The following is a 13906-nucleotide window of genomic DNA, read 5'->3' as shown; positions in this document are numbered from 1 at the left end:
GGGACGGACAGAGCACACCGCAAAGCCGGTTTCACGTTTGGAAGGGGGGGTGGGGGACGAGCACACCGCAGAGCAGGTTTCACGTTTGGAAGGGGGGGTGGGGGACGGACAGAGCACACCGCAAAGCAGGTTTCACGTTTGGAAGGGGGGGTGGGGGACGAGCACACCGCAGAGCAGGTGAGGAAGAAGCACCCCGCCTGGATGCCTACGTGCTGGGAAGGGCGTGGGGGGGTGGATTGGGGCAGAGGAAACAGACCGCCTTGCGCTGGGGAGCCGTGCTTCTAGCTACCTGCCCTCAATTATCCCTAAACTATCCACAGGCTTTCATAATGCCAGACATATCACTGCTGCGTGTTACCAAGGAAGAGCGGGAGGGTCTTCTACAGGAATGTGGATACCGCCCTGGCCCCTATGCAGCTCGCCTGTGTGCGGCCATGGTCCCCGCACCCCTCGCTGCACAGTGGATCGGACGAGTTAGCCTGAACGGGACAGGGACCACGGTGGCTCTACCTATAAACTTGTTAAAGCACATTGCCCAAGATCTAGCTGCAACTTTTCAAGAGATTACTCAGGCAGATTACACAGATGTCATAGATCAAATCAATGGGCTATTCCATGTTTAGGCATGCTGGCAGTCAGCCATAACGAGAATCCTGCTATCACAAAGCATTGCAGTCTACTTACCACGAGCACGACCCTCAGCTTCCTCATCAACGTCCGCTTCCAGCTGCTGGGACTGGCTAGTCTCCTCAGGGCTAGAGAAGAGCTCCTGACTGCCTGTGTCCTGAGACTCCGGGGTGTCCCCCTCAACGCCAGTAGTATCACTGTATTCATCCTCTACACCGTCCCCCACTTCTCCCTGCTCTGAACTCTCCATCGTGCTTCTAGGATTCACGGTGGGGTCACACCCAAGAATGGCATCCAGCTCCTTGTAAAACCTGCAGGTTGTGGGGGCTGCTCCTGAGCGTCGGTTTCCCTCACGGGCTTTGCAGTATGCACTCCTCAACTCCTTAATTTTTACTCTGCATTGCAAGGCGTCCCGTTCGTAGCCCCTTCTCATCATGGACTGCGATATCTGACCATAGGTATCGTAGTTTCTCCTTCTGGAGCGCAGCTGTGTTTGAACAGCCTCATCTCCCCACACACTAATTAGATCCTGCAGCTCTGCATTGGTCCATGCTGGGGCTCGTTTGCTGCGTGGAGGCATGGTCGCTGAATGATTGATTGATTAATTGCACTCCACGCCTGACTGAGCAAACAGGAAGGTGATTTTTTAAATTTCCCGGGGTATTTAAAGGAGGGGTCAGGTGAGCACAGGGCAGAGGAGTTTTCTTGATTACCAGAGAGGTATCCTCAGGTATGCTGGGATACCTGCTTATTCCACGGAGGTCAAGAAAAGCGCTGGTGAGTGTCTACATTGCATTACCAGCGCTGGATCACCAGCGCTGGATCCTCTACACTCGAGACAAAACGGGAGTACGGCCAGCGCTGCAAACAGGGAGTTGCAGCGCTGGTGATCACCTGCAGATGTGTACACCCTCAAAGTTGCAGCGCTGTAACTCCCTCACCAGCGCTGCAACTTTCTGATGTAGACAAGCCCTGAGGGTCACAGATGTGAAATTTCGGTATTTCTGATATAATTTACTCCTGATGTTTAACAACAAAAAGAAGAGAGAGAACTTAAAACCTAAAATAATGTTTTTCATGGTCAAGGGTTGGTTGTAGTCTCTGTATTGAAAGATTTTTGAGTGGTAACTCAACAAGCAGCTAGCTAACCAGAACTTCTGGTGGGAGGAGAGGAAGAGGATTCTCCAGGCCCACTGTACTCTATATCTCTAGCACCTTATTGTGAGTGAGAAGTGACACGCACAAATGGCATGTGCAACTAGGCTTAAAATAGCCCTCCATCAAACCCACACACATTCCCTGGGCTCCTTATATGTCCTAATGCACATGCTGCTTCTCTTTGAGAGGATTGATTTACATGAGGCACTGATACCCTGCCCCTCTCCCCCAGTGTAACTATTGGCATTTTTACCATTTCTTCTCAGATATGCCTTTTAAGTTTCTCTCTTAAATACAAACAAAAATTAATGTTAGTCTGTAAACCCATTGGAAGAACTCTTAACATATTCAGATTGAAGTCTGACAGTGTCATTATCTCAGAGTGCTGGATCTTGTGTCAGTGTGTTAGTCAAAATCATAAGCCCTGGCACGCGCGGCAGAAGCTTGGTGTCTTTCTCATTCACTTCCTTACATGAACTTTCTTCGTCCTTTGTAACACAGAATTGCCAAATGCTCTTAAACCGCTTGGAAGAAATCACAGGAATTCAGGATCCCTCATTCCTTCGTGCAGCCCTGAAGGTTAGTTTGCTTTGCCGAGATGCTGTGAATGATGTCATTTTTCTGTTGAAAGGAAATCTCTGTTGACTTTGTCTTGCATGCGCTGGTTCAACCTTTAACCCGGGGTAGGCAACACATGGCATGGGTGCCGAAGGCGGCACGTGAGCTGATTTTCAGTGGCACTCACACTGCCTGGGTCCTGGTCACCGGTCCGGGGAGCTCTGCATTTTAATTTAATTTTAAATGAAGCTTCTTAAATATTTAAAAAACTTTATTTACTTTACATACAACAATAGTTTAGTTCTATATTATAGACTTATAGAAAGAGACCTTGTAAAAATGTTAAAATGTATTACTGGCACTCGAAACCTTAAATTAGAGTGAATAAATGAAGACTTGGCACACCACTTCTGAAAGGTTGCTGATCTCTGCTTTAACCTGTATATGAGCTTTCTGTAAATAGCATTTAAACTCCAAATATTTGTTTGGCATTTGTAATATGCAGATATTAGAATACTGCTTTGCTTGAGATGTTCAAAACTGGACTTGACAAAAGGAGTAGAATATGTGCTACAGAGAGCAAGTCTGTCCACACAGGAGAATGGACCAAGTCACCTATTAAGTTATCCCCTGTCTAATTTCTGTTATTTTAAAGACATGAGAGGCCTATGTGGGTGGATACATGAGTGCAGCATATGATATTATGACTTGAAGGAAGTAACTCTTCTTTGGATTAATATCCATTCTTCTAAATTTTGAATCAAACTACAAAAGGAGCAGTTCCCATACTTTTCCAGCAGTAGGCTTTAAGAACCTGTTCTGCAACTGCAAGTATTATGCTGAGATGCTGTAATCATTTCCTGGAAACATTGAAATTTGGCTCAAGTGAGCTTTTTCATATATGTTCCGAAGCATAAAAATAAATAAAAATGTGGGGTAAAATAAGTTTTCCTTCAGCTGAACAGTCTTCACCAGAGCTGAAACAACCACCACAGACTTGCGGTTTGTGCTTTCAGACTTGTTGTCGTTTTGCCAGAACTGGGAGCAGAACAGCATTTGCTATAAAGAGGCACATGAGAGGTCCTGGGTAGAAGAAGAAACACTTTCCTGGAAAGATCCATACTATAAATCATAGTGTGCATTATAAATTGCAACAGAAAACTGGGAGGGAATGAAGGGTAAGACAGCACTAATATTGTCTAGTCTGGGACCATTGGAGTTTGTTCTCTTGAGGCCTGCCAGCCAGGAGGTGGCTGTTGCTGCTAGCTGTGCATGAGGAGACTTTTTAAAAAAAAGAAGGAATCTAGCAAATAACAAACAAAAAAGTCCCCTTCAGTGTTTCTTCAAGTGGGAGTTGTTGTAAAATATTGAATTAAATTCAAGGGAATTAATTGATGACAGAGTTTTGGGAAGGGAAAAAGCTTTTTGTTTGTAAATTTTAACGTTGCTTTGTTCACTAAAACTAAATAGGTCTGTCTACCCATATTATTTTAAGTTCTTTCTCTTGTGATATGGGCTGTATGATCTGTGTTTTACATATGGTTCTTGTAGCTCCTTTACACATTCTTACAATTATAAAGCAATGCAGAGGGCCACACTCATGACTTCTTGAGGACACAGTGCTCCCACCCATTAATAAGGCCCCAGTTGAGTAAAATGCTTAGGCATGTGCCTAACTTTGAGCACATAAGTAGTCTCATTTCAGTGGGCTACTTATATGCTTAAAGTTAAGTATGTACTTTAAAGTACCTTGCTGATATTCGAGCCTGTGAATGCTCTAATCGCTTTTAAGGGAACCAGAGTTGACTGAATGACACTTAAGGGTATAGAATGATGCTAATTATTTATCATCTGAGAAAAGTTTCAGCTTTAAAATTTTAACTCCTTCTTGGCAGTCAGCTTTTCCCCATGGTTGGAGAAAGCTGACTTGATGCCAGCGTGTTCTCTTTCATGTAGATGGTGTTGATTTTCATTCAGATGTATATAAAAGAATCTGGAATAATGGGTACTTGGCTATTTCCACCCCCTCCCTCCCTTTTTTTTTTCTCTCAGGCTGCAAATGGTGACCTAACTGATGTAGTCAACTTCCTCACTGAGGAGCATGTTAAAGAGCCAGGCCAGGAAGCAGTCGCTGTTGAACCATCTGACTGTGAAGGGAGTGCTGTGGGCAAAGAGCAACCCACCAGTAGGTGGTTAATTCTTATCTGGAATATTGTGTGCATTCGTGGTCACCCTTTCTCAGAAAGTGATATGGGTTTATCATTGATAAGAAATTGCTGGGGGTGAAATTTATCCTGCTGGGCTACCACAAGACTTGTGCCCTATATAAGTCCCTGTGACGGGTTAGATCACAGAACCCCCCTTGGGAGCTGCCACCTGATGTGCCAAGACTACTACTACCCCTGGTTTCCCTGCCAGCTCAGGACTCCAGCACCCTGTCTTGCTGAGCCAGACACACCCGTCTGCTCCTGCACAGACCCAGGGTCTGAATTACTTGCCCCAAAGCTGTAGGTTTACCTGAAAGCAGCTTACAGAAGTGTTCCTGTCTTTAACACTCAGATGCCCAACTCCCAATGTGGTCTAAACCCAAATAAATCCATTTTACCCTGTATAAAACTTATGCAGGGTAAGCTCATAAATTGTTCACCCTCTATAACACTAATAGAGAGAGAGGCACAGCTCTTTGCCTCCCCCAGGTATTAATACATACTTTGGATTAATTAATAAGTAAAAGGTTGCATAGGCCAGGTACAGCTCAGGAGGCATGATGTTCTTGCTGTTTGAACCAGTATCAGTCAAATGAAGTGGTTAAGGAATGTGTAGTTTAACAGGATTTGATGTTGCTGAAAATTGATTCAGTTTTATGGACCTCTTTGTTAGACAATGTTTATTTGTGTTGCACAGACCCGTGCTAGACTCTTGGATATTGTTTTTTCTTTGTGCACTCATTGCTTTACAGCATACTCTTTCACGTAACATATGGGTATGGCACAGTAATGTAATTTTAGCAATAACAGCTTGCTTAGTAATTGTTAGCCCTGCCTTGACACTCCCTAATTATTTTAATCTGATTCTCATTTATAAGATGATTTTCTTGTTTATTTTCAGGCGGATGATATTTCTCATTAAGAGTGCTCTCTTGTGTGTTCAGCTGGGTTTTAATTCTGTGGCTCTCTTGGATTTCAGGCTTCTGGGATCAGGCTCTGAATGCCCAGTGTTTCTGAGAGTACTTCCACTTGGCTGACATTTTTTCCCAGGTCAAGTAAACACCTCTTAAGTGATTGGCAAAATGCCCTATCTTCCATGCCCATGAGTTGCATGGTAGAACTAGCAAACAGTGGTTGCTGATAACATACGGATAAGAAGGAAACAAAATAATTGCCAAGTAAGGTCCTGCCACCCAACTGGAAGACTAGAACCTTGTGGTCAGCACATAAAACACAGATGGGCTTATTGTACAGGATTAGAACAGTTTGGCGTCTGAAGGGTTTTGGCCAGGAGAAGCACTCATTGGGGAGGGCCTTGTAACTCAGGTAGCCAAAAGGAGGGCTTAATGTTTTCCATCCATTTCTAGTATTCAACTTTAACTAAAGACTGGAATATGGTGCCATAAGCAGTACTCAGCATGCCACTTGCCCAACTGCAGTGATTTTCATGTTTAAAATCAGTTGTCTGCTAAGAACTAACAGCTCTTCCTGGAGCGTATGACCTTCTCTGATCACTCCCCCTGCTTTGGTAGCCTTTTGTGACCTTAAAGGCTAGTTTACACTGGCAACGCTAAAGCTCTCTCAGCACTCTAGAAAACCCACCTCCAAAAGGGGCGAAGCTCCCAGCGCTGGGGCACTGTTTACACTGGGGTGTTTTTTCATTGCCCCCCCCCCCCCCCCGAGCGAGAAAGTTGCAGCGCTGTTAATTGCTAGTGTAGAAAAGCCCTAAAGCACTCATACACAATAGCACAGAGAACTGAGGATAATTGTTAAGACATGTACTTCTTTCTGCAAATACCTGTTAGCAGCCTGGGGAAACCAAATTCCTTCATTTAGTATTTTCTTGAGCATTTAAACCTAGTCTTTAAGCACTGTCTTTGAAGCTTGTGTTCCACTCTTTGATTGTTCCCACCCACTGAACAACCAGCTTCTTTTGTCACAAGAACTTCCTCGCTATCCAGTTTCTCTTTCGTCTAGAGAAGTAGTTCTTCATTCACTCACACGTTTACTATTTTGAACTTACTTCAGCCCCAAGTACCAGCAGGATAGTAGTCCTAAGTAACTGCGTGTGTGTCTGTAGTATAAAATGATACTGATGTTAGAGCAACAGTGAGATACACAGCCACTAAGGGTAACATTTTCAAAAGCACCTGAATGACTTAAGTGTCATGGGGCCCCTGCAAGTCAATAGGGTTTAGCTGATTTTGAAAATTTTACCTGGAGCAACTGGTGGAGACAAGCTTTGATGTCATAAGGTAAATAGCATGTGCCCCATCTGCATTATATATTGCACAATTGTTATCACTTGCACAGCTGTGTTGTTGATGTTAATTGCTGTAAAATCACTGCTGATTTTTTCCTTAGAAGGTAGTGTACTGCACTCTTTTCCTGGAAACAGATAAATGCCAAGAGCTGCTTTTTGCCAGAAGCATGGTTGGAAAGATAGTATCTGGCGGGGGCAGGGAGCCACGGTTCACATATCAACAGATCAAATAAGTATTTTTAACTTCTGGGAGGGGCTTACTTCACCACATTTCAACAGGTTCTTGCTGCTAAGCAGCTAAATCTGTTTAGTGTTACTGCACAGCTGAGTAATGCTATTGACAGCTAGAGCACCTAGACAGTAGGCCAGATGACATTCTTCCAGACAGATTACAATGAACTAGGAGTCTGAATAACTGGAAATTGTTTTTAAAAGCAATTACATGCTTTGAAAACAAAACACCCAAGTATAAATATAAGCTAAAATATAAGGAAACATTATATATATATATATAAAAATCTAAATGTACAAGTGTACCTGGAAAGAATTTCCTTTAATCATGTAAAAGACAAATATGCTGCACAAAGAATGTGTTCCCTAATTGAGCTGCCTGTTATGCACTAAGCAGGTTTATAAAATAAGAAGCACCATACTCAGGAGTAGCTGGGGGGCCAGTCAATTACTTTTTATTCTGCTGTTTAAGGCCCATCTGTTTCAAAACGGCTGCTTTCTTCACTCTCTTATTCTCAAATAGGTGGCAAACAAAGTGATCTTGTAATTGGCTGAGCATTCACAAGACTCAGGCCATGTCTACATCTAAAATTTTGCAGCGCTGGTTGTTACAGCTGTATTAGTACAGCTGTATAGGGCCAGCGCTGCAGAGTGGCCACACTTACAGCAACCAGCGCTGCAAGTGGTGTTAGATGTGGCCACACTGCAGCGCTGTTGGGCGGCTTCAAGGGGGGTTCCGGGACCGAGAGAGCAAACCGGGAAAGGAAACCAGCTTCGCCGCGGTTTGCTCTCTCGGTCCCGGAGCCACCCAGCAAACCGCAGGGAAGGAGACCTGCTTGCTCGGGGTTCCGGGACCGAGAGAGCAAACCGGGAACGCCGCGGTTTGCTCTCTCGGTCCCGGAGCCACCCAGCAAACCGCAGGGAAGGAGACCTGCTTGCTCGGGGTTCCGGGACCGAGAGAGCAAACCGGGAACGCCGCGGTTTGCTCTCTCGGTCCCGGAGCCACCCAGCAAACCGCAGGGAAGGAGACCTGCTTGCTCGGGGTTCCGGGACCGAGAGAGCAAACCGGGAACGCCGCGGTTTGCTCTCTCCGTCCCGGAGCCACCCAGCAAACCGCAGGGAAGGAGACCTGCTTGCTCGGGGTTCCGGGACCGAGAGAGCAAACCGGGAACGCCGCGGTTTGCTCTCTCGGTCCCGGAGCCACCCAGCAAACCGCAGGGAAGGAGACCTGCTTGCTCGGGGTTCCGGGACCGAGAGAGCAAACCGGGAACGCCGCGGTTTGCTCTCTCGGTCCCGGAACCCCGAGCAAGCAGGTCTCCTTCCCTGCGGTTTGCTGGGTGGCTCCGGGAACGCGAGAGCAAACCGCGGCGAAGCTGGTCTCCTTTCCCGGTTTGCTCTCTCGGTCCCGGAACCCCGAGCAAGCAGGTCTCCTTCCCTGCGGTTTGCTGGGTGGCTCCGGGACCGAGAGAGCAAACCGGGAAAGGAAACCAGCTTGATTACCAGAGGCTTCCTCCTTCCACGGAGGTCAAGAAAAGCGCTGGTAACTGTCTACATTGGATTACCAGCGCTGGATCACCAGCGCTGGATCCTCTACACCCGAGACAAAACGGGAGTACGGCCAGCGCTGCAAACAGGGAGTTGCAGCGCTGGTGATGCCCTGCAGATGTGTACACCTTCAAAGTTGCAGCGCTGTAACTCCCTCACCAGCGCTGCAACTTTCTGATGTAGACAAGCCCTCAGTATGGGACCAGTGGTGCACAATGTCTGACTTGAATTTGATTCCAAGTCTTTGCACAAAATGTTAACAAACTAAACTCCTTTACTTCTTAAAGCCGTTTCAATAACTAACACTGGGTGAGTAGTAATTAATGAAGAGGACTGGTTGCTAATACAGAACAATCTGGATTGCTTGCTAAACTGAGTGCAAGCAAACAATATGTGTTTTGATAAAGCCAAATGTAAATGTGTATATCTTGGAACAAAGATTTTAGACCATACGTACAGAATAGGGGGTGTCCTGGGAAGCAGTGAGTCTAAAAAAGAGTTGGGAGTTGTGGTGGATAATCAGCTGCATGTGAACTTCCAATGTGATGCTGTGGCCTATATGGCTAAAGGAATCCTTGGATGCATAAACAGGAATCTCAAGTAGGAATAAAGAGGTTATTTTACCTCTGTATTTTGCACTGGTGCGACCGCTTTTGGAAAACTGTGTCTCATTTTGGTGCCCATAGTTAAGAAAGGATGTTGATAAATTGGAGAGGGTTCAGAGAAGAACCACAAGAATGATTAAAGGATTAGAGAAAACACCTTGGAGATATAGACTCAAGCAGATCAATCTGTTTACCCTAACAAGAGAAGGTTGAAGGGTGATTACAGTCTAAAAGTACCTACATGAGGGGACAAATATTTAATAACAGGTTCTTCAGTCTATCTTAGAAAGGTATAACATGATTCAATGGCTGGAAGTTGAAGCTAGACAAATTCAGAGTGGAAATAAGACATAAATTTTTACTAGTGAGGGTCATTAACCATTGGAACTATTACCAACGATTGTCTTGGATTCTCCAACATTAACCATTTTTAAATCAAGATTGAATATTTTAAAAAAATATATGATTTAAGATTTATTTGAGAGGGAAAGTCCTGTGGCTTACAAGAGGTCTGACTAGATCACTGCTATAGTCCCTTCTGGCCTTAGAATCTGTGACTCTGTGGTACTAAGAACTTTAATTAAGGCTTTCACTTTGTTTCCTTTTGTTAGACCAGTCCAAACTGCTTCTTATCCGCTTCCCATATCCTAATCAAGGTGTAAGGAAATCCTGGTCTTTCAATAGCACCGTGCAGTGCACACCTTTTTCTGAGCTTACTGCTAGATTGTAGAGTATTTGTTTTTTAAACTAAAGGGACATGGAGTTAATTTAACTTTTCAGCAGAAAGTTGTGATATTTCTGCAGTTTGATTTAAATGCATTAATGTAGCAAAATTGTGTTAACATTATTTGGTCCTTGCCCCCCCCCCCCCCCAAGTGTTTCACTGCTTCTAGAGCAAAACTGATAACTCCACTTCAATTTCCAGATGTGATTGATCTAACGCCTGAGAACAAAGATGACGTCCAGGCAGTCATTGCTCTCAGCTTCCTGGAGTCTCTGGAAGTTCAAGGAGTGGAAAGAGATGCTAACAGGTCAATGAATGTAGATGTTGTTTTTTGTTCTTTGCTTCTACATGGCCCCTGGAGCTTTATGCAGAGTGCGTTCTTATCAACTGTAAAACAAATGTTATTCATTCCACTTAAGAGGGCTTAGTGATGTTGGAAGGTGCTTGGACTATCACCCTCTGGGGACTGTTGCCAAGGTACTTTTGTATCTGACTTGGAGAGACTGCTTTTGTGGCTGTACCACAATACCACACTGAAGGCTAGTTATCTTCATGGCCAGTCCTGTCCCTGCCACCTGTATCGATGTGACCAACGTAGAGGATTTTGTGGCACCTATCCACTAAGAACTGTACCGAGGCCTCCTGCATCAATTTCATTTTACATAGCTTACTAAACAGCCATTCACTTTGTCCTTTTTTAACTGGGTTGCATTTGTTGAGTTTCATCTCCATTACTAACAAACAGAATATGCTCTGTCTACAAATCTCACATGTAGGTCTATAGAAAAAAGAAAAAGCTTGTAGTATTATTACCCATTCCACCCCCACAGCCCCTCCACACACTATTTGATTCACCCACCTACCTCTCATCTTTAAGAATGGAAGCTCTGTGAGGCAGGTGGGATGGCTATGAGTATCTGTCAGCACAATGGGGCCCTGATCTGTAATTCCTTTTGTCTTGTTCTGTTGTTACTTGACTAGCCAAGCTTACATACCAAAATGAGTTTGTGTCCCTTTTAAAAGGCTGTCAAGACTCTCATGTGATGCTTTGTTACAATGTAATGTTTGCATACTTGTCCCCTGACAGGGCCCACAAAGCAAGTGCTGCAGAAAACAGAAATCGCTCCAAATGGAAACGGTGTGAAGTCTGGGGAGAGAATCCTAAGCAGAATGACTGGAGGAGAGTGGATGACTGGCCTGTTGGCATGATGAACATTGGAAATACCTGCTGGTTTAGTGCAGTCATTCAGGTAATGCAGTGGTAGCAGTAATACTTTACCCTTTTGTAATGCCTGCCATCTTAGGGTCAAAATGTGCATTTCATGCAATTAAATAAGCTTTGCAGCACCTCCATGATGGAAGTAATATCCTCTTTTTGCAGGTGGGCAAATGTTGGCACAGAGAGGTTAGTTGACTTTCCCAAGGTCACAGTGAGCCAGCTAGCTATTCTGTATTTATCAGTAACTTCACATTAATATAAAAAGAAAAACTGAGTGTCTTCACTCTGGGATGCAGTTTTTTGGGAGACTTCCATTACAGAACTAAGATTTGAGAGCAGATTGTGAAGACCCACCTGGTTTCTACTTCACATTTTAATCAAAAATAATATAAAGTGTGAGTTTCTTTGTGTGCCAGCATATTTTACTCTGATCCTGTTAAAAAACAGCAGCCAAGTAGTCAGAGCAAAAATGAGATACAGAAAAAAGGCTATATAAATATATCCATTTATTTATTATTGTTTACAAATGTGTGTTCTGTTTCATGATGCAATGGTAAAATATTTCTTGAATGACAGAAACCAGACTGGTAAAGTGATGATAATGTAATTTTACTGGAGTGAACGCTGGCTCCACAGCATATGGTGTATCAGATTCCAGTTAATGGAGTACAGTGGCTTAGATGCCTGAACTAATAAGAAACTAGACTGGGTGCATTATTAGCGATTATTATTAGTGATTAGTAAAATGAGAAGAAACAGCAGAAAGAAGAACCAAACACACTTACTTCTTTGGGCTCTTTTTACATCAGCAGATAAGTATCGGGGGTGGGAAGAACTCTCCTCACTCTTTCCCAAAAGGTTTCTCTTAATTTAGTTGGGAGGAAGGGAGGGAATTGAATCTTGGGGAAGGGCAGAGCTGTTAAAGGTTTTATTTCTTAAGGAGAAAGTCACTGAAGAATTTAGGGGTGAGTAGGAAAAGCATACAGTCTGCAAAGAATGACATGGACTTGGCAAATGAAGATGAGACCCAAGTCCAGTCCAGACTTGAGTTGACCTACCCGGACAGTCTCCCTTAATTAACCCTTTTTTCCTTTCAGTCTCTCTTCCAGCTGCCGGAATTTCGTAGGCTGGTCCTTAGTTATTCTCTCCCGCAAAGCATGCTTGAGAATTGTCAAAGTCGCAGTGTAAGTTCTCCTGGAAACGCCTGGCTCTTCCAAGGGATTCTGGCAGTTTGTATTGGTGACTATAAAAACTGACTTGCTGCTTGTAGACGAGGGTGGGAAATTGCTCTTGAGGATAATGAGTTATTACAGAAATGGTTGAAAGTTTCTCCTATAACTTTTCTCAAAAACTAGGAACTGCAGAGAGAGTGGAAAATCTGTGCCTTGTTAATCTGTTTTGGTGACTCCAGAAATTCAGGACTTGTTTCCTCTCAGTCTCTCCCCCTACCTCCCCTTAATACCCCAAGTCTCTAGTGCAAGTCTGAACTTCAGAATATTAGAGTACAGCTTGACCGCCTTATTCTAGATGCCATATTACTTCTGGCACCTCTCCTGATGCCAGATTTCCCATTTTGAGGAACCATTGCAAATCCTTCAGTTCTCCCATGTACTTGACGCGTGATCAGATCTGCTTTCAAGAAAGATCCTTGCGTCATGGAGAAGGAGATAGGGGTTCCTAATACAAGTTGATCTCTTCTGAGACTGTCCTTTATATTAACATTCCTTGTGCTGGTCCTTGTGCTGGCCCTGTTTATTTACCTCTTCATATAGGTGTCCTGCTTTTGTTGAGTAGTAGACTATTGTGCTCTCTTCTTTTCTAGGAAAAGAGAAATATTGCATTCATGCAGGAACTTCAGTGTCTCTTTGCTTTAATGCTGGGGACACATCGTAAATTTGTAGACCCCACTGCATCTCTGGAACTTTTAAAAGGCGCATTTAAATCAGCTGACGAACAGCAGGTAAAATGGATACAATGCCTCTTGGTTTTCCCCAGAACAGCCCTAGCAAAGATATAAACAGTCATGTGTCATTTTATGCTAGTATAATTCCAAACACTTGCCTGTCTGTGTTTCACCTGACAGTGTGTGTAAAACCCCCTCTTAAAGAATAGCCAATGTCAAATTTGTCCCTTCACTGCTATTGGAGTTGCTGTTGGGGACCACCAGATTTGGAACTTGACTTCTTCTCCATGTCCCCAGCATAGTTTCCTTTGACTTAGTACAGTGCTGGATAAAGTATTCATCTTTGACCTAGAATAGTGGTAATAACACCAACTTGTATAGCTCATTCACATGGTTAGACATACCACAATCGTTTTGTGAGTATATTTGAATAATGTGAGATTTTAATAAATCCTGCTTCTTGGTAGAATCTTTCACTCTCCAATTTCTGGCTCTCTTTTAGCAAGATGTGAGCGAAGTCACACACAAGCTTCTGGATTGGCTAGAGGATGCATTCCAGCTGTCTGTGAATGTAAAGTGAGTTTTTATTTTTTGGATTGTTTTTACTTACTGTCCAGAAAAATAGATTTTTAATTAAACTGTTTGGCTAATAGATGCTAGAGTTAGAATTAATATTTTAGGCAAACCAAGAAACCATTTCTTCACTGCACCAGTCAGGATAATCCCTTTTCAATAATATTCAGCATTCTGTGTTTGCATCAGCATTTCTTGCCTAGATAGGTGCTTTTATTCAATGCGATTGTGACCTACAGAGTACATATGTTTTTGTGGAACTCTTCAACATGGATTATTCACCAGGTAATAAA

At 43.7% G+C, this 13906-nt stretch overlaps 1 protein-coding gene across 5 annotated transcripts in view; it reads left to right on the top strand.

Annotated features, from left to right (window-relative positions):
• Positions 1-13906, top strand: part of USP28 (ubiquitin specific peptidase 28) — a 50144-nt gene that overhangs the window by 11027 nt on the left and 25211 nt on the right. For all 5 annotated transcript variants that reach the window (XM_030538164.1, XM_030538166.1, XM_030538165.1 and 2 more), the window contains exons 2-8: positions 2287-2364; positions 4396-4528; positions 10120-10225; positions 11006-11168; positions 12235-12321; positions 12960-13097; positions 13543-13616. In XM_030538164.1, coding sequence (XP_030394024.1) covers positions 2287-2364; positions 4396-4528; positions 10120-10225; positions 11006-11168; positions 12235-12321; positions 12960-13097; positions 13543-13616 — 779 coding nt within the window. The remainder of the gene's footprint in view (positions 1-2286; positions 2365-4395; positions 4529-10119; positions 10226-11005; positions 11169-12234; positions 12322-12959; positions 13098-13542; positions 13617-13906) is intronic.

The sequence above is a fragment of the Gopherus evgoodei genome, chromosome 19, assembly GCF_007399415.2.
Source record: "Gopherus evgoodei ecotype Sinaloan lineage chromosome 19, rGopEvg1_v1.p, whole genome shotgun sequence".
Classification (NCBI taxonomy): domain Eukaryota; kingdom Metazoa; phylum Chordata; order Testudines; family Testudinidae; genus Gopherus; species Gopherus evgoodei.
The sequence above is the reverse complement of the archived record's forward strand: the minus strand, read 5'-3'. Positions and strand labels throughout refer to the sequence as shown.